The sequence below is a fragment of the Arabidopsis thaliana genome, chromosome 5, assembly GCF_000001735.4.
Source record: "Arabidopsis thaliana chromosome 5, partial sequence".
Classification (NCBI taxonomy): domain Eukaryota; kingdom Viridiplantae; phylum Streptophyta; class Magnoliopsida; order Brassicales; family Brassicaceae; genus Arabidopsis; species Arabidopsis thaliana.
The window spans coordinates 8563365-8587002 of record NC_003076.8 but is presented as its reverse complement, the minus strand read 5'-3'; the positions used below and the strand labels follow the sequence as shown (position 1 = coordinate 8587002).

Here is a 23638-nt window from a genome sequence, read left to right as displayed (position 1 = left end):
TCATTCATTCTTCTACAAAAAGTAGATTTTTTAAAAAATAGGAAAACTAGATTTTAGGAGTTTTTAGCTATTTCTTCATAGAATCTAAAAACTAAGTTTTGTGGGTTTTTAAAACAATTTACGTAACCCTTTTTTTTTAATTTACTATTATTATTTAATTATGCTATTTTTACCATTTATCAATTCATCCAAAGATAAAATACACAATTTAAAAATGTTTAAACATTAAGATTAAGTAAAAAAATTAAAAATTATATAAATTTCCATTCGAGTTAAAAAAAATATAAAAAAATTTCCATTCTTGATTTTGCAAAAACTAAAATCCACAACAAAAATCAAAAACTTCAAAAATCAAAAACCAAAATTCAAAAACCGAAAACTAAAAACCAATTAAAAACTATAAAACATTCAGGACCTGAGTTAAAATTATGATTAATTTTGCAAAAAATGACATGATAGTAAAAACGCTTATGTATGGCTATGTTAGCGTATAGGTTTTTTCGTTCAGATTACATGTGTGGTAGGTATCATGTAAAGTAAAATGTCGTAAGGTAAAATAACATTTATTTATTTTTGGTCACTGATGTTTATTTATCGAATTAAGGAGGTATACAAAACCGGCTAGTATAACGGACTTCCGGAGCCAACAGCCCCATCCAGAAGAAACATAAAAACTTGAAACAAATGAAAAACATAATTAAACCAAACAGAGAAACTAATGATCTAACTGCAAAAATATCAACTATCTAATTAGCTAGAAATTTTGAAATTGGAAAATATGAAAATCTAAGCATAACCTCTCAATCTTCATGTCTCACTTGCTTATTAGTAGACTTCAAAAGTACAATCATGAAATTCCATTAGATCCTAACCGTTAAGTTTCGAACTTGTACAAAAGACTGTTAGAAAAATCCTGGTAAGTGATGTCGAAACCATCGACTTTACCGGTGAAAGGAATCCCAAACCAAAACAGATTTCGCCCAGATTTAAAGGGAGCATCGAGTGGAGAAGCTTAAGAGATGGTCGTCCATACCGCTTCACCAACCACAACTTAGACAGTTGGCATAGGACCGATGCATATATAGACCAAAGAACTCTGATTATGAGAACAGATACTCTGCAGAAAAACCAAAAGATCCCAGCCAAATAAAGAAAAAAACAAACCTAAAAACTTAAGCCGAACCAACGTCGTGGCTTTGGAAGTCCACGAACGTTAGTCGGAGCCACAATTTTGTCGAAAAAAATGACCAGGAGAAAAAGAGCTGGTATAGAGAGAAAACTTTTCGGAAAAAAAGCTCTCCGATAAAATAACATTCTAATTTTATAAAAAATGACTAAAATTATGTAACTTTTACAAAATAAACTAAAAATCAACTTCCATTTGTTTACATATTTCCCATCACACAATATTTTTTTTTGTTTTTTTTGTTTGCTAACTTGGGTCATTTTGATTTATTTTGGACCCAATAAAAATCAAGTGTTTTGACCAGTAAAGATGTCTTCAGTAGTCACGTAGACACAGTGATGGCTCACACGTTCAGAACGGAAATCACTCCCCTGGTCTTGGCCAAATATATGCTCCTCTAACTTAGAGTGCTAACCACTCGGCCATGAAAATGTAGCTAAACTTCTTAGTTTTACAAGTAAATCTTTAAGCTATAGCAGGATATAGATATACTCTCAAAACTAATTTGGAAATATTAATGATCAAAACAATGACACATTGATACCTTTAATTTAGCAAAATATATTCATATACCAACATTTATACATAGAAACCCGAAATTTCTCAACTTTTTTGTTCACATTTACTACTCTAATGAAAATTTACAATCTCAAGGTCGACAAAAACAGAGGAAAACTACTTCCCCAACAAACAAAAAACAAACCGACAAAAACAGAGAATCCAAAAAAGTACACTCTTGAGAACAGAGCTCAGTAGTCAGTGGTTTTCTTCTGTTACTTTAGATTCCCCATTTTGTCCTTCTTTCTTCTCCATATTAACACAATCCAGGCAAATCTTGGCCGCGACCGGAGTGGCTAAGAAGGTAGGGTTGTTTTGTCCAGCCATGATCACAAGAATCTTCTCCTCAAAAGCCTTAGCCACCACTTTCTCACCGGACTCCGTCTGTTTCTCTTCATCTTCTGTCTGCCGCGAGAGCCTCCAGTAGGAGCAGGCGAGCAACAAGAGAGCAAAGGCTATGAGTCCAAGCATGGCGGCTAAACCACCGAATAGGTAAGGAACCGGTGTACGCCACGGAGACCGTGTCTGAGACTCCACCATTGTTGTCATCATCTTCTCATTTATGTTTCCTCTTATGCTTGGAAATTGCCTCATTGTTTTATATTTCTTATTCTTGGATTTGTTAAAGAACAGAGGAGAAGAAGCTTGAAAATTGTGAAGCTTATACTTTTTTTTTATAACTGTGTAGCTAGTTTGATTTTGTTGGAGTGGTTTGACATTTTATTTATAGTACTGGAAGAGAACAATAGAGGGAAGAGATGTAATAAATATTTCACAATATTATTATAAAACAAAATTGAAGGTAAGTGGGTCACGGAATCTTCATGATACGTTACGTTGCTTTGATCATGCACCAGGTTCGAAGATATTTAATCATACGTTTTTGCATTTAGATATATACCTTGATTTTTTTGTTTATAAAATCCTTTTTGGATAATCAAACTTTAAGATCTCAATTCCGTAATCCCTTTTTTTATTTGTTAAAGACAGTTCCATAATCTCCTCGTGTCAGAAATTATAACAAAAAAAAATATGAGGTAGATATTTGAAAATGTGATCCCTTTTTTGTTCAACTTAATATGTGATCTTACCATGTTATTTATGGCAATGAATTTGTGATTTTTTGGATAAAGAAATCATTTATGAAGATGACATTTGTTGACAAAAGACAACTACAAAAATAGATAAATTATCATGTTTATTTAGAAAATTATTTATTAGTAGAATTGACTGATCTCTTGAATTCCATTGCGTCTTGAAAAACAAGCAATATTGTTTTACTTATTCGTTGTAGATTTGTTTCATATATACATGATCGATCAGCTGAAAGAGTGGCCAACTATACATCTTAATTGATCAATTTAGAGCTTCAAAATCTAGTTTTTTGGAGTTTAAGGTAGTCTACAAGCCCCATATACGAGTAATTTTAAGCTGATTTCTTATAAGTGATATAACAGTTAAAACCATTACACTAAAGTATGAGATAATTTCCACATGATGATTTTGTAAATTGTGGATGCATATATATTTAGTGGAGGTTATGCATATTGTAAGTAGAGTAGTTTGTTTATGTTTTATGAGTGAAGATGATTTATATATGTTCTTGGTGTTATAAATGATTATAAATTTAGGTTTTGAATGATTGCAATAAAAAAAAGCAGAGAAATGTTTTCTATTTTTGGAACGGACAATAAACTGATGTAAATCAAGCTTTTTTTCTACGTAAAAACAATCTATAGTTAGTTTGCCGCATACTTGTTCTATTTTTTACACGACAACAAATTATAGTTCATAAATACTAAAGAAAAGTAGTATAAACCGGAAATGAATTGGAAATGAATTGGTTCGTCCTAACTGGCGCAACTATTCGAACCCTTATAATTTTATCGACATCATATTTGGGAGAGACAAACAGAAAACATAATTATATGATTATTTGGATTTAGGAATATTAAGAGGGCCCAGCTTTGTGTTTTATTCGGGCCCATGAATTTCACATGGCCATTTGTTATTACGCTAAGCCAGGGATATGTGTCTTTTCGATGGTGCTATTTGGATAATGATGTTTGCCGTTAACAGTAAATTATATATGGGTTTACTTTTTAATATTCCACAACAACAATCCATAGATTTTATTTGTATCCATAGTTGGAAGAGAATATATTTCATTTTTTAATCATGTCGATTGCCAAAATTGTTAGATTAATATTTGAACATTAATATAAACCATATATCTACAATCTCTAAATGAATAAACTATGTCTAGTGAACCATAAGATGGATTAGCTCTTATTCTTGGATTATGTTATTTTTCTTACTCACTTATGAGTTATGAGTAATGTTTTTATTCATATGTGTTGTAATATCCGAAATTTGAGAGTTTACTTCATAAATTATCGAAAGAATTCTGATTATATTGAACTCTGTTTTTCATACGTACATCTCCTTTCTGATGAGGTTTTTTTTTTGGTAAAGCTTTCATGTTGATTTTAAATATAATTTCAATTGAAACTTAAATTTGATCTTTTTATATTAATATAGCCACATACTGACATACATAATTTTAGATACAACTCACAAATCAATAAATATTAGTCGTGAGTACTTGTTAACGATCGAAAACTTCAACTGATGGAGGAAAGGTAAGTTTTAATTTTTAAGCTGAGTACATTAAAGCATTATTTGAGTTGTGTGACAATACATGAATGAGATTATGAGAATATATTGATGGAGTTGGAGGAGACATGACAACTTGAAAAGAGAATTATGGGTTGTTCTTTATCAAAAATATAAATTTATGCATTGTCAACTTGTGGATATTTCTCCCTTGATATTATTATTAGGCAAGTAAAGTAAACATGCACTTTCAAAACCTTGGACCCATTTAAAGATATTCATGCATATCTATGACATTGACATACACACAAAAATGTATAACATAGGTCCATCAATGCATACTACAACACTATGCGATCAAGTCAAGCTGGCCTTGAGTTTTAAAAGGCCCTAAGCTAAAGAATAAAATGGACCGATTGAAAAAACGTTAAATATGGAAAAATAAATCTGAAGGACTATGGTTCGAACACTGATATCTTAGCATTGACCACATTAAGCCACTAGACTAAGGAGACATTTTTAAAATACTGAGAAAAGTATGTCCTAGCAGCCGCAAATATATCAACTCTTTGCATTACGCTCTAACCAGCAAATGGAGACCTCCATGGCCTTTTTAATCGCTATATATGGTTTGTTTCTGATTTCAGCTTACGATCAATTCTTTCTTTTCTTTAAATCAATAAATTTTACATTTCATAATGAAAAACTATATATTTCTTTTTTATATGTACGTATATGCATGATGCACACACATACTGACATACACAACGTACCCTAATCATCTTAAACTTCTTAGATATTTTGTTTCAATATAAAACAATTATTAAAAGGTTTAACATGTTAGCTTTGAGAGAGCTTAGGTTTCACCCAAATCGGAGTTCACCTTTTAATGAATCTCTCTACCCCGAATAAAAAGTATCTACCACCACGTTATGGGTTAATTTCTTGTAACGCATTTATTTTAATAGAAATGCATGGGTTGCCAAAAAAAAGTTCCCATGATAACATGTCACAGGAAAGTTTGTTTTGTTCATAAATCATAATATATAAATGATTCCCTCAAATCTACTTAATTTAGAAAAACGAATTAGAAAAGCAAGATAAATTATTTTCTTATAAATAGATTCTTCTAAATTGGAAATCATGTGCAAGTAATCCACTTAGATCGTATAAATTAAAAGAAACACTCTTGTAAAAAACAAATATTCTATTTTCCACCATCGCAAAAGCATCTGAAGTTTGTACTCTCCTTTCACTGATAAGTAAACAACCTGTTGGTTAGGCCAAAGGGTCATCTCTTGTTCATCACGACTCCATCACGTGAAGAATAAATATATATGTATTGATGATATGCATATGCACATATATACATAAGAACCTTTTTTGGGCATAATATATCGAACGTAAATGCATGCACATATAATACCTATAATGATAGTTGTAACATGTAGATGGGATAGTGATTGATGTACGCAAGCCATAGATAAATAGAGATATTGATTTGTGATTGCCGCCGGAGAGATTCGCTTCCATGTACGTGGGAGAGGCTAATACATTTACTGTGAAGCCAGAGAATATATTTATTTATTCGTACAACAAAAAAAAAGTCATGAAATGATTCGAGATCTGTTTGTGAATCAATGTTAGATACGAATATATTTATGTCTTCATTGATGTATCGATCTGTTTATATATGACTTTGTGAGACATCTTCGAATCATATCTAGCTTCGCTTTCTTTAGTTATATTTTATTATATTGATTTTGTGCTTTGTTGAATATAATTAGTGAACATGTCTCCTCAGTCTAGTAGCCTAAACATTCCTTTAGGCTTTAGGTATCTGTGTGCACATTTTGTTTATGCAAGGAAGAAAAAAGGATAAGGTTGGAGGTTAATTTCGCGGAAGAATATATCAATAGATATATAAAACCGCAAATATAAACAATCATATATAAGATCAGAATTCAGTCATTGATAAAACAAAACAGTAAAAGCTTTTTTCCAATTTTGATCTATGTTTTTATGTAGATGTAGAGAAATCTATGAGTTAATCTTACACTATGTCGAACCAAAACGAATAATTCAATTTACAGTATACTGCCCAATTGATGGTACAAGAAGGTAAAAAGAATGGTTGTTTCTACAAAATTACAAATCTAATTTTTAACAATAGAGAGGAAGAAAAACCGATTAGATTGAGAGAGACTACTAATCTCAAAACTTTCCCTACTTGGCCTTCACATTTTATATACAATTACAAACAAGCCACTCAATCTACAAACAAAACAAATTAAATCTCTATATTCTCAAGACAAGTAATGTAACACTCGCTCAGTTTCTGCAATACTGGTTTCGAAATAAATCAATCCATACCATTTGCATAACATTCTTCTAAACTCTCTCACATGCACCATAATCAGAACATTACGTCAGTATCGATAAAAAGACAGAGTATGGATTAAAGGGTAAGTACTGAAGGTAAAAGTGACCAACTATTTTTATGTAGAATTTAAATTATGTTTCTAAAGATGTTGTGAACAAAATAACCATTTAAAGATGATACAAAATGAAAAAAATGTGAAAAATAAAGAAAATATGGAGTGGGGAATTTTTGAAAATGTTTATTTTGGTGTACGTACCCCTTTTAAACAATTCTTATTTCAGTTCGTCGTTTTCAAAAATGTTTTTCATTAAATCTGAGTAGCTTATAAGGTATTTTTTTATGGTAAATAGTTGGCATGCGAGATCGATTATTCGAAACCCACCGAACCAAATTTGTTAGTTTTTAATTGATTTGGAATTTGAAAACCGAAATTGTCAAAATTAGATTACAGTTCGGTTATTTATTTTTTTACCAAAATGAACCAAAATTTTGTGACCTTTGGTTAAAATTCGGTTAGTTTGGTTTAATTGGTTTTATTTTGAATATTATGCACAACAAATACTGGGCCAGGCCCTTTTTAAAAAGCCCAAAAAAATCTAGGCTACTTTTAAAAAAGAAAACCAATATTGCGCCAAACTTAAAAACAAGTCAATACTTTAAGAAAATATAAGTAGATTGTATAAGAAAGTATTCACTATTGTATCGTTGAAATAATATCATCTCATAAATAATTTCTTTTTTGTTAAAAATTTCATAAATAATATTACTTTCTCTTTATCAATCCGCACTACTAAGATATATCTTGTATCCAAAAATTGTCTCTAAAGTCTAAACACAATCAGATAGTTCAAGTAGGACGACCATACCACTGGACCCCTAACTAGTTTCCACTACAAAATGAAGTTTTCTAATTAATGGTCCAGTCCTCATCATATTGCATTACCAATTTCTGTATCATATATTATTATTTTTTCATTGAAAAAAATCGTTGACTATAAATTTCACACAAAAAGTCAACATCCTTGGCTCGTTACATCATTTCCACGTTACTCCACGTAATAAACACGAGTATTGTTAACCTCATGCAATTTCGTAGAAAAAAGGCATTATGTGTTTTTTTTTTGGACATTTAATATATGTTTAATTTATATTGACCAGATCTTAGATCGAAATCTAAATCTAAATTAAATATAATCTATAACTGTTATATATTCTTTTAAATAACTAAATGTTTTCATATATTCTTCAATATAGACCAAAAGTATTCTAACTAGGGCAAAAAAACAATTTTCGTCAATATCATGTATTATTCTCACGGATTTGAACACGGGTTGACATATTGATAGCATTAGTAGCATTGGCTCTGGTCTATCAACTAAATAATATAATAGCAGAATAGCCGATTGATCGAATAAGGGAAAGCACTAAATTAGATAAAGTTAACACAACATAAACACAAAGCAGCAAAATGTAATTTTAGTAGTAATGACGTTTTGTTTTGTTTTTCTTTTCTAGTTATATATTAACATGTTCATAAAAATAGCAGAATATTTTCCAAAATCGTAAAAACGTGATGGATACTGTGAAATATTTTTTTTAAATAATGAAATCACGTTTTAAAACGTGAAAATCGTATATTTAATAACAAATGTTGAAAAATAGATAACAATTATTATAAATTTATTGTATGTTAGATATTGCATGATTACTAGCACACCAAAAATAATAATCTTTTTAAGATCTCAATTATTTTAAACAAAGATTTTAATTTTGTAAGCCAGTTAACAAAAAAAAATTGACCTTTGTATTTATTATTTAAATATTTTTAATACAACATAAAATAAACTCATACTTACACTAAAAATTCAATTTTGCTTAAGATGTTTAAGATAATAATTTATTTCTACACAAAGAAAATGTAAATGTTATCATTGGCAACATAAAAAAAAATCATTGACGATAAAATTATTGCCTTTTGCTCTATAATTTTTTTTGTTCCAGAACCAAGTATTAGTAATATTAATTAACGCATAAAATAAATATCACTCCCAAATAAAAATTCGAATTTGGATTCAAAAAGTCATTCTGTCTCCCAAAATTATCTTTAAAACCAGGTAAACTATAACCATTGTCCAAAAAAATTACTAGTGGGCCTCAAGAGAGGATATGTTAAATAACTTAATTTCAAATTTGATTTAAGAGTGGCATTGTATTAGTTTCTGTTATTTCATATTCTTTTCATCTACTTCTTGTATTTTCCTTGACATATTTGATCATCTCATGCTTAGTTACCATTTAACAATACTCAGTATATTAAAACCAATATGCAAAAGATATATATACCTAGCTTATTTAAAAAAAAAAAAAGATACATAATCTCTTTATTTTTTTCGGGGCTAGTTGTATTAAACGCAATTTTTTTTTTTTTTTTTTTTTTTTTGGACACAGATTAATTTCATTTATAAAATTAAGGAGGTACACGGGAGAGACAGAGAGCCTCTTTGGCGAGAGCATCGGCATACCGATTCTTATCTCGCGAAATGAAATTGAAAGCAACATTACAGAAGGAAGATGATAGGTGAAGGATATCATAGCATATCCCATGGATCTCCACATGAGGGAGATCCGAATTAAGGGCTTTGACTAGTAATAACGAGTCTGAAGCGAAGGAGAGGCTGGAGAAAGCCGATGCAATTGCAACTTCGACCGCATGAAGAGTTGCTAGAGCTTCGGCCATCAGCGGTGAGGCAATATTGGTGAGAACTGCAGAACCTTGAAGAACAATTGAGTCCTGGCGGTTCTTAAAAACCCATCCGAGTCCTGCTCTTCCATCAGGAGTCCAAGACGCATCTGTGGAGCACTGGATCGGGGGGAATTCACTAAGTGGTTCAGCGAGAGGAGGAAAGGTGATCTGGATTTTGAGAATAGATCTCTGGGCTTCCTGCCACTCTTTTGCTCTTAAAATCGCCAAAAGGAGCACTTCTTCAGATGGGATCTGTTTTTGGTTGAAGATTAGTTGATTACGAGCTGACCAAATAGACCACATTAACCAGGGGAAGAGGGGTCCGTCCCCTACTCCAGACGGTGGGAGACAGGTTAGTTTGGCTCCGATGCTAATCCCTTCTTGGATAGAGTGTATTCTGTTTGGATTGAAATTGCGATGCACCGGGGCGTTAATCCAAACTTGTTGTGCAAAGGAGCAGGTGAAGAAGAGATGAGTTGCTGATTCTTCGAGTCCACAGTGCGCGCAGGCCACTGAATCATTGATCTTCCGGATTCGAAGGTTTTCACCTACTGGCAGGGCATTTTGTGACGCTTTCCATAGTAACAGCTTTGTTTTTGGGGATGACTTAAGAGCCCAGATATTAGCCCGCCAGTTGAAATCAGGTAAATGTTGTAAAGACCCTAACTCCTGAGTATTCTCATCTCTGTAGGCCTCAAAGTAGCCTGATCGGGCAGAGTATTCACCAGTTTTGTTTGGGAGCCACGCCCAAATATCATCTGCTCCTGTTTTACTTGGTTTCAGTTTGCAGATTGTGCTTTCATACTGAGGTAGGACTTCCCTGATGAGAGAGAGGTTCCACTCCAGAGTAACTGGATGTCTGAGATCAGCTACTGTTAAATCTTGGGTCGCAGCTGTAGGAGGTCCCATTGGGGCCAAAGCCTCAGTAAGAGAGAGCCACGGGGAGTTCCAGACGGATGTGGTAGCACCGGAGCCAATAATCTTGCCTAAATAGGGTTTGAGAAGGTCTCTACCAACGCAAATACTGCGCCAGCCGTGGGAGGCTGCAGCAGGCACAAAACATTTCAGGAAAGGGGAGTTATGGCAGTATTTGCCTAAGAGTACACGAGCCAGGAGGCAAGAGGGCTTCGTCAAAATACGCCAACTAATCTTAGCCAGGAGCGCCGCATTAAAGGTGCTGATATCTCTGAATCCCAAACCTCCCTTCTTAAAAGATAGAGTCATTCGTTTCCAAGAAATCCAACTCATTTTCTTTTTCTCTGAATTAGCATCCCACCAAAAACGAGTTAGAGCCGATTGGATTCGTTTATGCATAGAGCTTGGAAGTTGGAAACAAGTCATTGTGTAAGTTGGCATAGCAGCTAGGACCGATTTCAGAAGAGTCATCTTTCCTGCTGAGGAAAGGAACCTTGAAGACCAACTTAGGGCTCTTTGCTTAATGCGATCAATGATGAGGCTAAACAAATCCTTCTTTTTCCTGCCAAAAAGTTCAGGTAATCCTAAATACTTACCCTGACCTCCCTCTTTTTGAATACCTAGGATTCTCTTTGCTTGATCTTTAATTTCTTGTTGAGTTCGAGAAGAGAAGGTGATAGCTGATTTCTCTTTACTTATCTGTTGACCTGACGCCCTTTCGTACTTTTGTAGGATCTCTTGGAGCTTGCCACAACTTCGGAGGTCTGACCGACAAAAGAACATAGTATCGTCAGCAAATAAGAGGTGATTTACCCGGGGACTGCCTCTAGCAACTCTCAAACCTGTGAGAGAACCATGAACCTGGGCCTTATTGCAAAGACTAGACAAGACTTCACTACAAAGAATGAATAGATAAGGGGAGAGAGGGTCTCCTTGTCTGATTCCTCTTTCAGGTAAAACCAAACCCTTTGCTTGTCCATTCAATAAGAAGGAGTAGGTAACAGTTTTAACACACTGCATGATCCAAGTAATCCATTGTTGGTGAAACCCTAACCTCTCAAAAACTGCTTGAATAAAATCCCATTCAAGACGATCATAGGCCTTACTCATATCAGTTTTAACTGCCATAAAACATTTCTTTTGAGCTCTAGAGGTTTTGAGATAGTGTAGCGCTTCATGTGTTATTAATACATTGTCTGAGATAGCACGCTGTGGGATGAAAGCCGATTGATTCTCAGAAATGCAGAATTGTAGAAGAGGTTGTAGACGTTTTGCTAATAACTTAGAGATGATCTTATAATAGACTGAACAGAGAGCTATGGGTCTGTAGTCTGAAACTTTTTGTGGACTCGGGATCTTGGGGATTAGTCTGACATGTGTGTGATTTATCTTTAATGGCAGGTCACCAGAAATAAAGAAAGCTTGTATTTCTGAGATAACCTTATCCCCCACAGAGGTCCAGTTAGACTGAAAGAAACTGGCTGAAAAGCCATCAGGTCCTGGGGCCTTATCAGGATGGATGGAAAAGCAGGCTTTTTTGATCTCCACAGCATCAGGCATTGAAATTAGGGTAGCATTCATTTCAAGGGTAATACGTGGAGAGAGAGCTTCCAAAACAGTAGAGCACCTGTCCCCTTCTTGAGAGGTAAAAATAGTCTGATAATAACTTGAAACAGCCTTGATTATATCATCTTCTTCAAAAACAGGGGTACCGTTTACTGATTCTATAATAGAGATATTGTTCATAGCCTGTCTATTCTTTGTAGCCGCATGGAAATATCCCGAGTTTTTATCCCCAAGAGATAACCAAAGTTGTCTACTTCGTTGTTTCCAAAATTCCTCCTCCTTATTGTAAGCTAACAACAACTTTTGGTTTACCTCAGTAATTTCCCCTTGTACCTCTGCATCACTGCACATCAAAGTCTCCAGTTTTAGTCGGAGGTCTTGAATTTCTTGTTGGCTATTTAGATGCTGGGATTTACTCCAGAGGGAGATAGCTTTCCTACAACAATTGAGTCGTGTATCCACTGGAGCATCAGAGTTCAGGTTCCAAGCTTCAAGAACGATTTGTTTGATCTCATCATTTCCTTTAAGACGTCTGTCATATCTAAAAATGCTCTTCCTGTTTCTTTTTATAGGATCAAAGGAAATGACTAGAGGCCTATGGTCGGAGCCTTCAAACCGGAGGTATTCGCTGCGTCCAGAGGGATAAGCCAATGCCCATTCACTATTTGCCATGGCTCTATCAAGACGGCACCTAACCAGGCGAGAATGTCTCCGGCCTCTCCATGAAAGAAAGTTACCCGTGTGTTTTAAATCAAAGAGGTCAAGAGCTGCCATAAAAGACCGGAGCTCAGAAAAGGAACCTTCAGACCGTGGTGGTCCTCCAACTTTCTCAGTCATATGAATGATGTCATTGAAGTCTCCTGAGATAATCCAGGGGGACTCTCTGTCACCTATGTAAGCTCTCAGTTGGTTCCAAACTTGGGGTCTTTTAGACTGGTCAGGTTCTCCATACAGGAAGGTAGCAGAAAAAAGCCTGCCTTTTGCAACTATTGTTGTATCAATATAGTGTTGACAGGAATTAACAACTTCCAATTGGATATTTGATTTCCAGAATAATGCAAGGCCTCCAGCTCCAGGGGAAAGTGGTGGCACCAAGAAGTTAGAGGCATAGCCCATCCAGCTTAGGGTCTAAAGGACGAAGTCAGAGGGATTCTTGGTTTCCATAAGGAAGAGAATATCAGGAGAGACCGTTTTACGAATCTCTCTCAGCCGCTGGACTGTCATGGGGTTCCCCAACCCACAACAGTTCCAGGAAACCATTCTTAAGGAAGAGGGGTTGATGGATTCTGAAAATCCATCTTGTTCTTCTTAGCTGCAGGTATTAAGGCTATCTTTGGGGGCGCAGTCTTAGAAGAACTCTGGTCAACAGCTCTTGTAGAGGAACCTTCACCCTGAGTTAAAGAGACCCTTGGCAGATTCTTCTTTCTTGTTACTCCAACCAGATTGGTGTTCTGTACTTGCTTTGATTTTGAAACAGGTACCTTTTTGGGGGATCCCTGGAGCAAGTTTCTTTTCTGTGATTTAACCCCGGATAACTTTGAAATTGGTTTTGTGGGTGGTTTAGCCAAAGGTGGCCTCCCTCTGCCTCTCTTAGGTTGAGAGTTTACCAAATTGGCCAGGACCGGGAGGTCTGCACTAAGAGGCTGAGCTGAAGCTTGAGTAGAGTTTTGTATCAACTCAGGAATAATCGTGCCAGGACACAAAGCCACCGCAGCTTCAATGATTTGGTCTGCTGTATCACTCATAAGGTTGCGTGCTTCCCCTTGGATAACTCTCTGCCTTCTAGCCGCACTCTCAGTAGGGTCAGCACAGGTAACATACTGCACTGTAACTTCTCTTAGCTCTCCCAGAACTTGATCTCTAGAAGGAATGACCACTGGTGGGGAAGTAGCCTCCAGCGATCCATGCCGCCAGATGGGTGGGGGTCCCACACTTGGAGGGGGAGGGGTTACTGGATCTGGATCAACCACATCTCTCTCAAGAGGAGGTCGTCTGGTTCTAGAGGAGTCAGAAACAGCCTGGTGTTGCTCAGAGGGGGTGGGGGCCTTTTCCCTCCAACGGAGACTGTCTCGGAGATCAATTTTTCGAGAAGTGTTATGGGGATGGGAATGTGACGTGGTAAGCGGTCTGTAATGGTTACGGCCTTGATGGTCCGTGTATCTACTATGAGAGTTTCTTGGTCCCGCAGCCCCTGAGGATCTCTCTGCTGATCTAAACCCACGTCTCTCATGGCGATGGTCAGAAGATCTCTTATGTGGGTTTGAAACTTCTTCAGAGAAGGTAGGTTTTGTAGAGGATCTTTGGTGGCTCACTGGTGCCTTGAAATTATCCCGAGGAGTGTAGTAGTTCCTAGAGTCCCCTTTAGAGCCAAGAGACAGGGCCGGAGGAGTAGGGATTGCAGACTTCATTTTAGAAGTAGTCAAACCAGGACAGAGCTTTGTCTCATGGGAGAGTCTGAGGCAGTGGTGACAATGGTTCTTGAGGTTCTTATAATCCAGATACACAAGTGCTTCACTCCCATCAGGAAAGTCCACAATGGTCTCTTTGACTAAAGGTTGTAAGCCATTGATGAGCAGCTTGAACTTAACTGTGGCCGAAGTTATTTCCATTTCCAAGATCTCCCCCAATTCTTCTCCAATGGTTTTTAGCATTTCTGGTTGCCAATAGTGCTTAGGTAGGCCCTGGATTTCTATCCAAAAGGGAATGAGGGACGGGAAGGAGTCAGATATAACAGGCTCCCACTTCTGTAGTATCACCATCCATTGGTCATAGTGATATGACCTGTTCTCCAGGACTTTTTGCATATCCTCCTCAAAATCAAACTTAAACTGGAAGCAACCTTTGCCTAGATCTGACCCTATGGCTTTACCTCGCAGGTTCCACCTATTAGAGAGGAAAGGGAATAGAGACCAGAGGCGTTGCACAGATGGGTTAGTGAGTCGGCCCATGAGAGTTAGAGAATTGGCTTCTATAAGCTCCGAGGTATCCAGATCTGGGGCTCTAATTCTCTTACGGGGAGGGGGAGAGTAACCTCTCTCCAACTCTTTCCCTTTTAAATGGAATGGGATTCTCTTATCCATAGAAACAGCAAGAGCTTTTATAAGGTTAGGGAGTGGTTGAGGTTAGTTCTTCGGGTCGCAATAAATGTTCTTGACAAGGTTAAAAGGCTTAAAAAGGTTTTGAAGAGGTGTACAAAGGTTATAGAAGTATCGACAGAAGAAGAGACTACCTGAAGGATGTCGAAACCTCAAACAACCTGGTGGAGAGGAGTAGAGAGCAGGGGAAGAGCGGTGGAAGAGTAGAACCAGTCGCCGGAAAATGCAATTTTGAAACAAAGTTTGCCATTGCAGGTGTCGGACCGCTGAATATTACTCCTTTTGGGTGGGAAATTTGAAATTAGATCTGGTTAAAAGGGTGCATCATACTCCTTAAACACAATCTCGACAAAAGTGCTTGGGAGCGTTTTTTAGAAAAAAAAAAACCCCTAGTAATTGTTGTATTAAACGCATAAGACCCCAAGTAAAGTATCATTGGACCAGCCCTTCTGCGTCAAAATACTTCAGTAATACATACAAATCAAACAACTCCTGCGAAAACAAATTGCAATTACGATCACGTTCGTCACCCAAGAAGTTGTCATAAATTTGAGTTTGTACTTTCCGATATTTACATAAAGTTCCAAATACGTGACGCTGGACCGTCCCTAGTTGCTATCGTCGATTAGTGTAATCTGTATCTAGTCGCATCTCCCACGTTACATATAATTTACATAATTATTCGAAAGATCCCAAATAATATACTTCAAATAGCAATTAAAGAAGCATTATTGTGTACATAATGCATACACATAATTAAACGCATCCTTCTTTTTTTAGTTGAAATTTAAGTCTTAGTAAATCAAAATGAAAAATACTATAAAATGTGTCTGTTTGAATCTGATATGCATAATGCTTTTTATGGCTATCATAATCAAATACAGAAATTATACATGTAAAACGTAATTGACAAAAAATGTGATTATCTTAGTAAAATATTATAAAAATAATGTTGATGAAGTTAAATATATGGTTCTTAATTAGTATAATATAATTGTGATTCTCTTAGTAAACTAGTACAAAAAGAGTATTGATGAAGTATTCAATTAATAGTTAATACAAATCATGTTCTTCACTTAGACATAGTCACAAATTAAAACAAATACATAAAATTATTTTTCTCGAGATATCCGAAGTCCGAACCTATAAATTCGATCATTATCCCAAACTCTTATTTCTTTTTTCTTTTGCAAGAAAACAATTGTACTCCTCCGCATTGATTACAAGAGACACACAATAAGAGGGACCGAAAGATAGAAAAAGAGTACATTACACGAGATTCCATATTTTTCATGTTTTTATTACGTACGTAACTGTATGTATATGTACCATATATAGATAACGGACCATTAATTATTTGAACATTTACCTCAAAAAGCAAAGTACTCTCTCTACTTCATTCCAACCCTATGCGTATGTATCTTAGTGTATGGACCGATAGACAAATTAAATGTATAGGTAGACACATGGGCTACAGTTATGAATGTTACAATTATTTCATCAAAAGCAAAGTACTCTCCATCGTTACATGTACATATATACATTTCTTATAATTATTTAAAACCTGTTTGGTCAAAAGGATAGTGCTCGACTATACATATAGCCAAAGAAGAGCAGAAAAATCAAAGTCGTGAGTTCAGAAGCTATAACAAAATTTCTAAGAAAAAGAAAGATAAGAAAATGGAGAATTTTATGGTAGAGATGGCCAAGACCATTTCGTGGATAGTTGTAATAGGAGTGTTAGGTTTAGGGATTCGTGTTTACGGTAAAGTGATGGCGGAGCAATGGAGGATGCGGAGGAAGCTGACGATGCAGGGCGTGAAGGGTCCTCCGCCGTCGCTATTTCGTGGAAACGTGCCGGAGATGCAAAAAATCCAGTCACAAATAATGAGTAACTCTAAACACTACTCCGGTGATAATATCATCGCCCATGACTACACTTCTTCTCTCTTTCCATATCTCGACCACTGGCGAAAACAATACGGTAAGCTTTCAATAATCTGATAATTTCAACAATTTTTGAGACTCTTAATTTTGGGATCTGTGGCAAATGTTTTTTTGTCAACAAAGTAGATACGCCTCTGAATTTGAATAATGATAGCACACAAGGCAGATTAGTCCTTTGTTGGTCGTTTTGAGTTAGACGAATCCATTTTTCGGACCGATGATGATGCAGACAAAACAAACATATATCTTCATTAAATCTTGTAAATAGTTAACGAAAGTACTATATCATTACACACACATACAAAAGACACTAGTTAACATGCATACGTGAATTTATATATTCATAATACATGCGTGAATTTTAATTCATACATATGTGAATACTGATTGACAGCTAAGTCGTATATATAATATATGTGTGTAACGTATGCATGGATTGACATGACACCTAATGACAACTAACGCCGCAGAATTTAAAATTTATGAAAAGCCAATAAGGTTTTGTACGATCGGGTCTACTTGATCCAAAAGTTAGGAGCTGATCAATTATATGATAACTCCTCAATGATTCATTTTGATTCCCTTTTTTTTATAGTAATAAATCGTAAGATATATTTTAAATTTAGTTTTAAAATACCAAAGTAGTTGTCGCTTCGCTAGTGGATCGTTTAATAGTTTATGATCGGTCATATTGATTGAGAGGAAATCTTAAGTTTTTGATTTTCACCGTTTTCTAAGTTGGTTTTGAGCATTTATTGTATATTTATTTTGTATGAGTAATTTATTGAAAAAAATTGATATGTTCAGGGAGAGTGTACACGTATTCGACGGGGGTGAAGCAACACTTGTACATGAACCACCCGGAGTTGGTGAAAGAACTTAACCAAGCCAACACTCTTAACCTTGGCAAAGTCTCTTACGTCACCAAACGCCTTAAATCCATTCTTGGCCGTGGTGTTATCACCTCTAATGGGCCTCATTGGGCCCATCAACGTCGTATCATTGCACCTGAGTTTTTCCTCGACAAAGTCAAGGGAATGGTGGGATTGGTGGTGGAATCAGCGATGCCAATGCTGAGTAAATGGGAAGAGATGATGAAAAGAGAAGGAGAAATGGTGTGTGACATAATTGTAGACGAAGACCTAAGAGCTGCCTCTGCTGACGTTATCTCTAGAGCTTGCTTTGGGAGCTCTTTCTCCAAAGGCAAAGAGATCTTCTCTAAGCTTAGATGTCTTCAAAAGGCCATCACTCACAACAACATCCTCTTCAGCCTCAATGGCTTCACGTAAGTGAATTCAAAAGTCATTTCTATCTCTATATATATTTTATTAAGGCAGTGTCATGTAATGGTGTTAAATTTTGTGGTTGCAAGTGATGTTGTGTTCGGGACTAAGAAGCATGGGAACGGGAAGATTGATGAGCTAGAGAGACACATTGAGTCTTTGATATGGGAAACCGTTAAAGAAAGAGAAAGGGAATGTGTGGGAGATCACAAGAAGGATCTAATGCAGTTGATACTAGAAGGGGCCAGGAGTAGTTGTGATGGCAACTTGGAGGACAAGACACAATCTTACAAAAGTTTCGTGGTGGACAATTGCAAGAGCATCTATTTTGCCGGGCATGAGACCAGTGCGGTTGCTGTCTCTTGGTGTCTTATGCTCCTCGCTCTCAACCCTTCTTGGCAAACTCGTATCCGCGATGAAGTCTTTCTTCATTGCAAGAACGGTATACCTGACGCAGACTCTATTTCCAACCTCAAAACGGTAATTTACAAGTTACAACCTTGCCTCTCATGTCAAGTTCCTTAAACTCTCTTAAACCAAAAAAAAAAATGTTCCTTGGACTCCAAGTATGACTATTTTCATAACCTAACATCACTTGAATAAAAATATAGGTGACAATGGTTATCCAGGAAACGTTGAGGCTATACCCACCAGCAGCATTCGTGTCGAGAGAAGCCCTTGAGGACACAAAACTCGGAAACCTCGTGGTGCCAAAGGGAGTGTGCATCTGGACGTTGATCCCTACATTGCACAGAGACCCTGAGATATGGGGAGCTGACGCAAATGAATTCAATCCAGAAAGATTTAGCGAAGGAGTCTCTAAAGCCTGCAAACACCCTCAGTCATTCGTCCCATTTGGCTTAGGGACAAGGTTGTGTTTAGGAAAGAATTTTGGTATGATGGAGCTCAAGGTTCTTGTCTCACTTATTGTGTCAAGGTTTAGCTTTACTCTCTCTCCCACATATCAACACTCTCCGGTGTTTAGAATGCTTGTAGAGCCTCAACATGGTGTTGTCATTAGAGTTCTGAGACAATAAGATATGTCGTTAGCTTATGGTTTTAGTTTTAATCCTGTGTAATAATAAGATATTATTACACTATAGTACTATAATAGTATTTTCTTTGGTATCTTTTTTTTTTTGTTCTGTATATACAGATTTACCAATAGTCATCGAAAAAAATCAGTTGTCTACTAAAAGTAACTAGCTAGCTTGTAACTTATTCATTCGAAAAAGAAATTAAAAAACTATTCGTAACTAGCATGTTATTAAAAGCCTATAAAACAAATCATTAAAATTAACAAATCGTTGTAGTTTAAATTACTAACCTTAATTTTATTATAATTTATGTATAAATACACTCTACTGTCTCTACCTACTTATTTGATAGGGTGTTTTTTTTTGTCTTTCCTTAAATATAGTTATGGATCTTGAATCTACTTAGATTTGTAATGCTTTTAATCATTTTTTACACTATTAGACTATTAGTACTAGATATTTAGAGTAAATAACTTGGATTTGCTAAAATCATGAATACTGATTGATGAATGTTTGAGATCTACATTGTTTCTAAGAAAACCGAGATTATTCCATAGCTTTGTTTAGGTCGTGTTAAGTTTTCAAATATAAGTCCAAGAACAATTGGACAGCCAAGGTCGTGCTAAAAGTATGTGGGCTTTTCAAGCGTAAACTGAACCGGGAGTCCCAGGATTGTTCCCTGCTGTGTAATATATTTAATATTTAATAAAATAATAAATATCTGCATTTTTATTGTTTCGTTAGTCTAATTGAACTTATTTGTTCAAAGTAGTTATGATTTAATAAACTAAAATTTTGGACTTATTTGTTCAAAAGGAATCTGGTTGACTATAATATGGTTCAAGAAGTGAAGATGCAAATAAAATAAAAAGTAAAAGATCCTGAATAGACAAAAAGTTAAAATGGAGAGTTTGGTTGTTCATACGGTAAATGCAATTTGGTGCATAGTTATTGTCGGAATCTTCAGCGTAGGTTATCATGTGTATGGAAGAGCGGTGGTGGAGCAGTGGAGGATGCGGAGGAGTTTAAAGTTGCAAGGCGTGAAGGGTCCTCCACCGTCGATCTTTAACGGCAATGTGTCGGAGATGCAACGGATTCAGTCGGAGGCTAAACACTGTTCCGGCGATAACATCATTTCTCATGACTATTCTTCTTCTCTATTTCCTCATTTCGATCACTGGCGAAAACAATACGGTTTGTTTTTTAAATCTCGTTTAGTACAAAATGCATACATATAACAATATCAAAAAATTCATTTAAATCGTAAACTAGAACAACATTTATAAATCTATTAACTACATATGAAGTTTCATTTACACAGTTTTTAAGTTTATGGGTTTGATATTCGAGCCATATCATCGCATTAAAAACAAAAAAATCCCAAATGCACTAGTGGTTAAAAGATTAAAAAAAATATATTGTTTTTTGATAGAGTTCAAACTTTTTCATTATGATTTCAATTATCTTGGCTTCTCATACATTTTAAATAATAAATCCTTCAATTTTTATGGATTTTAGAGGTACTTATCATTTCAACTTAGGTTTTGAATGGATCTTGTGGTTAGTGCGGACTAATCCGTCAGCGGTGTAATCCATATTATTTTTGGGGCGGACAACAAAGCGCTGTGGATTTAGTCTAAAGACAATCCACAGTTAGTGTGTAGTGTTTTTTTTTTGTTTTTTTTTAGTCCCAATATTAAAAACTATAATTTATGAATGGTAAATAAAAAGCGATCCGGTTTGTAAATGTTATTATTCGTTTGGACCGCTGTAACCATTCAAAAGTTTCTCAAAAAAAACTTATACATTTTTATTAGAAAATTATTGTTCAAAAGTTAATGTTCTTCATAGTAGGGTCCATCCCACTTAAAAGGCATTGAACGTTTCACTTGCATTCACAAAAAGACAGCTTTGCAAGCTTTTTCTCAGTTAACGTTACACGAAGAAAAATCCATTACCAGATAGAAGAAAATATCCCATCAAAGACAACACATATATAGAATAAAAATGTAGAAACGTCTGCATATAGGTTATTCTAAATTAATTAGAGAAATATGATCCACGCACATATTTACTTAATTGAATTCAATACAAATAAAAGTTGTGCATGAGCATGATGATTGTGATTTGGGCGTGGCTGAACTTGAACCAAGTTTGATATTGGTTTGGAGTAATTTTTTTTTAATACAAAACGGTAATGAAGGAAGGATTTACACATACTCAACGGGGTTAAAGCAGCACCTTTACATAAACCACCCGGAAATGGTGAAGGAGCTTAGCCAAACCAACACACTTAACCTTGGTAGAATCACTCACATCACCAAACGCCTTAACCCCATTCTCGGCAATGGCATCATCACCTCTAATGGGCCTCATTGGGCCCATCAACGTCGTATCATTGCCTATGAGTTTACCCACGACAAAATCAAGGTTCTATTCACATTGCGAACTAATTAAAGATATGGATGTAGAAATCTTAATATATATATTGATTTGAAATATTGTTGTGATTGCCTGATTGGTGAATGGTGAAGGGAATGGTTGGTTTAATGGTGGAATCTGCCATGCCAATGTTGAACAAATGGGAAGAGATGGTGAAAAGAGGAGGAGAAATGGGTTGTGACATAAGAGTGGACGAAGACCTTAAGGATGTCTCAGCTGATGTCATCGCTAAGGCTTGCTTTGGGAGCTCTTTTTCAAAAGGCAAAGCAATATTCTCTATGATTAGGGATCTTTTAACCGCCATTACTAAACGAAGCGTCCTCTTCAGATTCAATGGCTTCACGTAAGTTTCGATATATTTATTTTTTCTACTTCTTCCATGCAAAACTATTTCTCTATATAATATAGTTGAGTATACGGTGGCAAGTGATATGGTGTTTGGAAGTAAGAAGCATGGTGATGTGGATATTGATGCGCTTGAGATGGAATTAGAATCTTCTATATGGGAAACGGTTAAGGAGAGGGAAATTGAATGTAAGGATACTCACAAGAAGGATCTAATGCAGTTGATACTCGAGGGAGCGATGCGAAGCTGCGATGGTAACTTGTGGGACAAGTCAGCCTATAGACGGTTTGTGGTGGACAATTGCAAGAGCATCTATTTCGCCGGACATGATTCAACCGCAGTCTCAGTGTCTTGGTGCCTTATGCTCCTCGCTCTCAATCCTAGTTGGCAGGTTAAAATTCGCGATGAAATCTTGAGTTCTTGCAAGAATGGCATTCCCGACGCAGAATCAATTCCTAATCTCAAAACGGTAATCTTTTATTTATAATCATAAAGAAAACGTTAGAGAATTTTACATTGAATGAATTTATACACAAAATCAGTGTATAAATGTAGCTTATTTTAAAAATCTAACAACATTTTATTGTTAATATATATAAATGTTATAAAATAGGTGACAATGGTAATACAAGAAACAATGAGACTATACCCACCAGCACCAATCGTGGGAAGAGAAGCATCCAAAGACATAAGACTTGGAGACCTTGTGGTGCCAAAAGGAGTGTGCATTTGGACACTCATTCCTGCCTTACACCGAGACCCCGAGATCTGGGGACCAGACGCAAACGACTTCAAGCCAGAGAGGTTTAGTGAGGGAATCTCTAAGGCTTGCAAATACCCTCAGTCATACATCCCATTTGGCCTTGGACCAAGAACATGCGTAGGCAAAAACTTTGGTATGATGGAAGTGAAAGTGCTTGTTTCACTTATTGTCTCAAAGTTCAGTTTTACTCTTTCCCCGACTTATCAGCACTCTCCAAGCCATAAACTCCTTGTAGAGCCTCAACATGGTGTTGTCATTAGGGTTGTTTGACTGTGTTACGTGATCCGTAGACTTTTATAATGATTTAATTTGCTTTGTGTGTTCGAATTTCAAAAGTCTCTTACTTTTTTTCTCTCTTTTCTTTTTTTTTCAGCTCAAATCTATAAAATGATATATATACTGAATCCACAATAATTAAATTAATTTTGGTAAGATGAAATTTCATCATTGCTTCAATCAGGATTTATTCTTCTTGTTTCTTGCGCAACAGGCAATTGCTTTCTTTTTCTCGTAGACCATATATGCTCACACGGATTAGTAACCGGCTTAATTTTAAGTGGCTAATTCGAGATGTTACTGGCTCGACCATAAACACGCTTTTAGTCTTTCTCTGAGTCCCTTACGTGGTGGTAAAATCTGTTCCCTATTCTTAGACTGTCACGTGCAGCATCCAGCGGTTCATTTAGCCTGCGTTCCTAGCCTTGATCACCACATGTTTTTGTCCAAGCTCACAGGTTATCTCATTGTTTATATTCATC

General features: G+C 35.8%; 3 protein-coding genes, 1 long non-coding RNA gene and 1 pseudogene across 7 annotated transcripts; 2 read left to right on the top strand and 3 right to left on the bottom strand.

The window, feature by feature from the left end:
• Positions 1–1705: 1705 nt before the first annotated feature.
• Positions 1706–2468, bottom strand: GDU5 (glutamine dumper 5). The gene has a single exon (NM_122401.3). It carries the CDS (start codon positions 2336–2338, stop codon positions 1943–1945), a length of 396 nt encoding a protein of 131 aa, NP_197874.2. The 5' UTR covers positions 2339–2468; the 3' UTR covers positions 1706–1942.
• Positions 2469–5889: 3421 nt separating this feature from the next.
• On the bottom strand, positions 5890–6240 carry AT5G03845. The gene has a single exon (NR_142714.1). It is a non-coding gene; the product is annotated as an other RNA (long non-coding RNA).
• A 2906-nt stretch (positions 6241–9146) lies between these two features.
• AT5G24915 lies at positions 9147–15047 on the bottom strand (annotated as a pseudogene; the record flags this gene model as incomplete). Its single annotated transcript has 1 exon — positions 9147–15047.
• A 1588-nt stretch (positions 15048–16635) lies between these two features.
• CYP714A1 (cytochrome P450, family 714, subfamily A, polypeptide 1) lies at positions 16636–19499 on the top strand. Of its 2 annotated transcripts, NM_122400.3 has the most exons (4): positions 16645–17046; positions 17817–18294; positions 18382–18772; positions 18904–19499. In NM_122400.3, the coding sequence occupies exons 1-4, from the start codon at positions 16743–16745 to the stop codon at positions 19327–19329; spliced, it is 1599 nt and encodes a 532-aa protein (NP_568463.1). In that variant the 5' UTR covers positions 16645–16742; the 3' UTR covers positions 19330–19499. The 2 variants fall into 2 exon arrangements, with proteins under 2 accessions (NP_001332750.1, NP_568463.1); NM_001343904.1 differs by having other exon boundaries at positions 16636–17046; positions 18382–19463.
• A 691-nt stretch (positions 19500–20190) lies between these two features.
• CYP714A2 (cytochrome P450, family 714, subfamily A, polypeptide 2) lies at positions 20191–23203 on the top strand. Of its 2 annotated transcripts, NM_122399.3 has the most exons (5): positions 20191–20523; positions 21533–21759; positions 21864–22114; positions 22199–22586; positions 22731–23203. In NM_122399.3, exons 1-5 carry the CDS (start codon positions 20232–20234, stop codon positions 23148–23150), a joined length of 1578 nt encoding a protein of 525 aa, NP_197872.1. In that variant the 5' UTR covers positions 20191–20231; the 3' UTR covers positions 23151–23203. The 2 variants fall into 2 exon arrangements, with proteins under 2 accessions (NP_197872.1, NP_001331286.1); NM_001343903.1 differs by lacking the exon at positions 20191–20523 and having other exon boundaries at positions 21074–21759.
• Positions 23204–23638: the final 435 nt, after the last annotated feature.

Bases quoted from the DNA above. Each gene is read 5' to 3' on its own strand.
- CYP714A1 (NM_122400.3), top strand. From the start codon at position 16,743: ATGGAGAATTTTATGGTAGAGATGGCCAAGACCATTTCGTGGATAGTT. The intron at 18,295-18,381 runs GTAAGTGAATTC...TGTGGTTGCAAG, and splicing joins TTCAGCCTCAATGGCTTCAC to TGATGTTGTGTTCGGGACTA. The intron at 18,773-18,903 runs GTAATTTACAAG...ATAAAAATATAG, and splicing joins CTATTTCCAACCTCAAAACG to GTGACAATGGTTATCCAGGA.
- GDU5 (NM_122401.3), bottom strand. From the start codon at position 2,338: ATGAGGCAATTTCCAAGCATAAGAGGAAACATAAATGAGAAGATGATG.
- CYP714A2 (NM_122399.3), top strand. From the start codon at position 20,232: ATGGAGAGTTTGGTTGTTCATACGGTAAATGCAATTTGGTGCATAGTT. The intron at 20,524-21,532 runs GTTTGTTTTTTA...ACGGTAATGAAG, and splicing joins TCACTGGCGAAAACAATACG to GAAGGATTTACACATACTCA. The intron at 22,115-22,198 runs GTAAGTTTCGAT...TACGGTGGCAAG, and splicing joins TTCAGATTCAATGGCTTCAC to TGATATGGTGTTTGGAAGTA.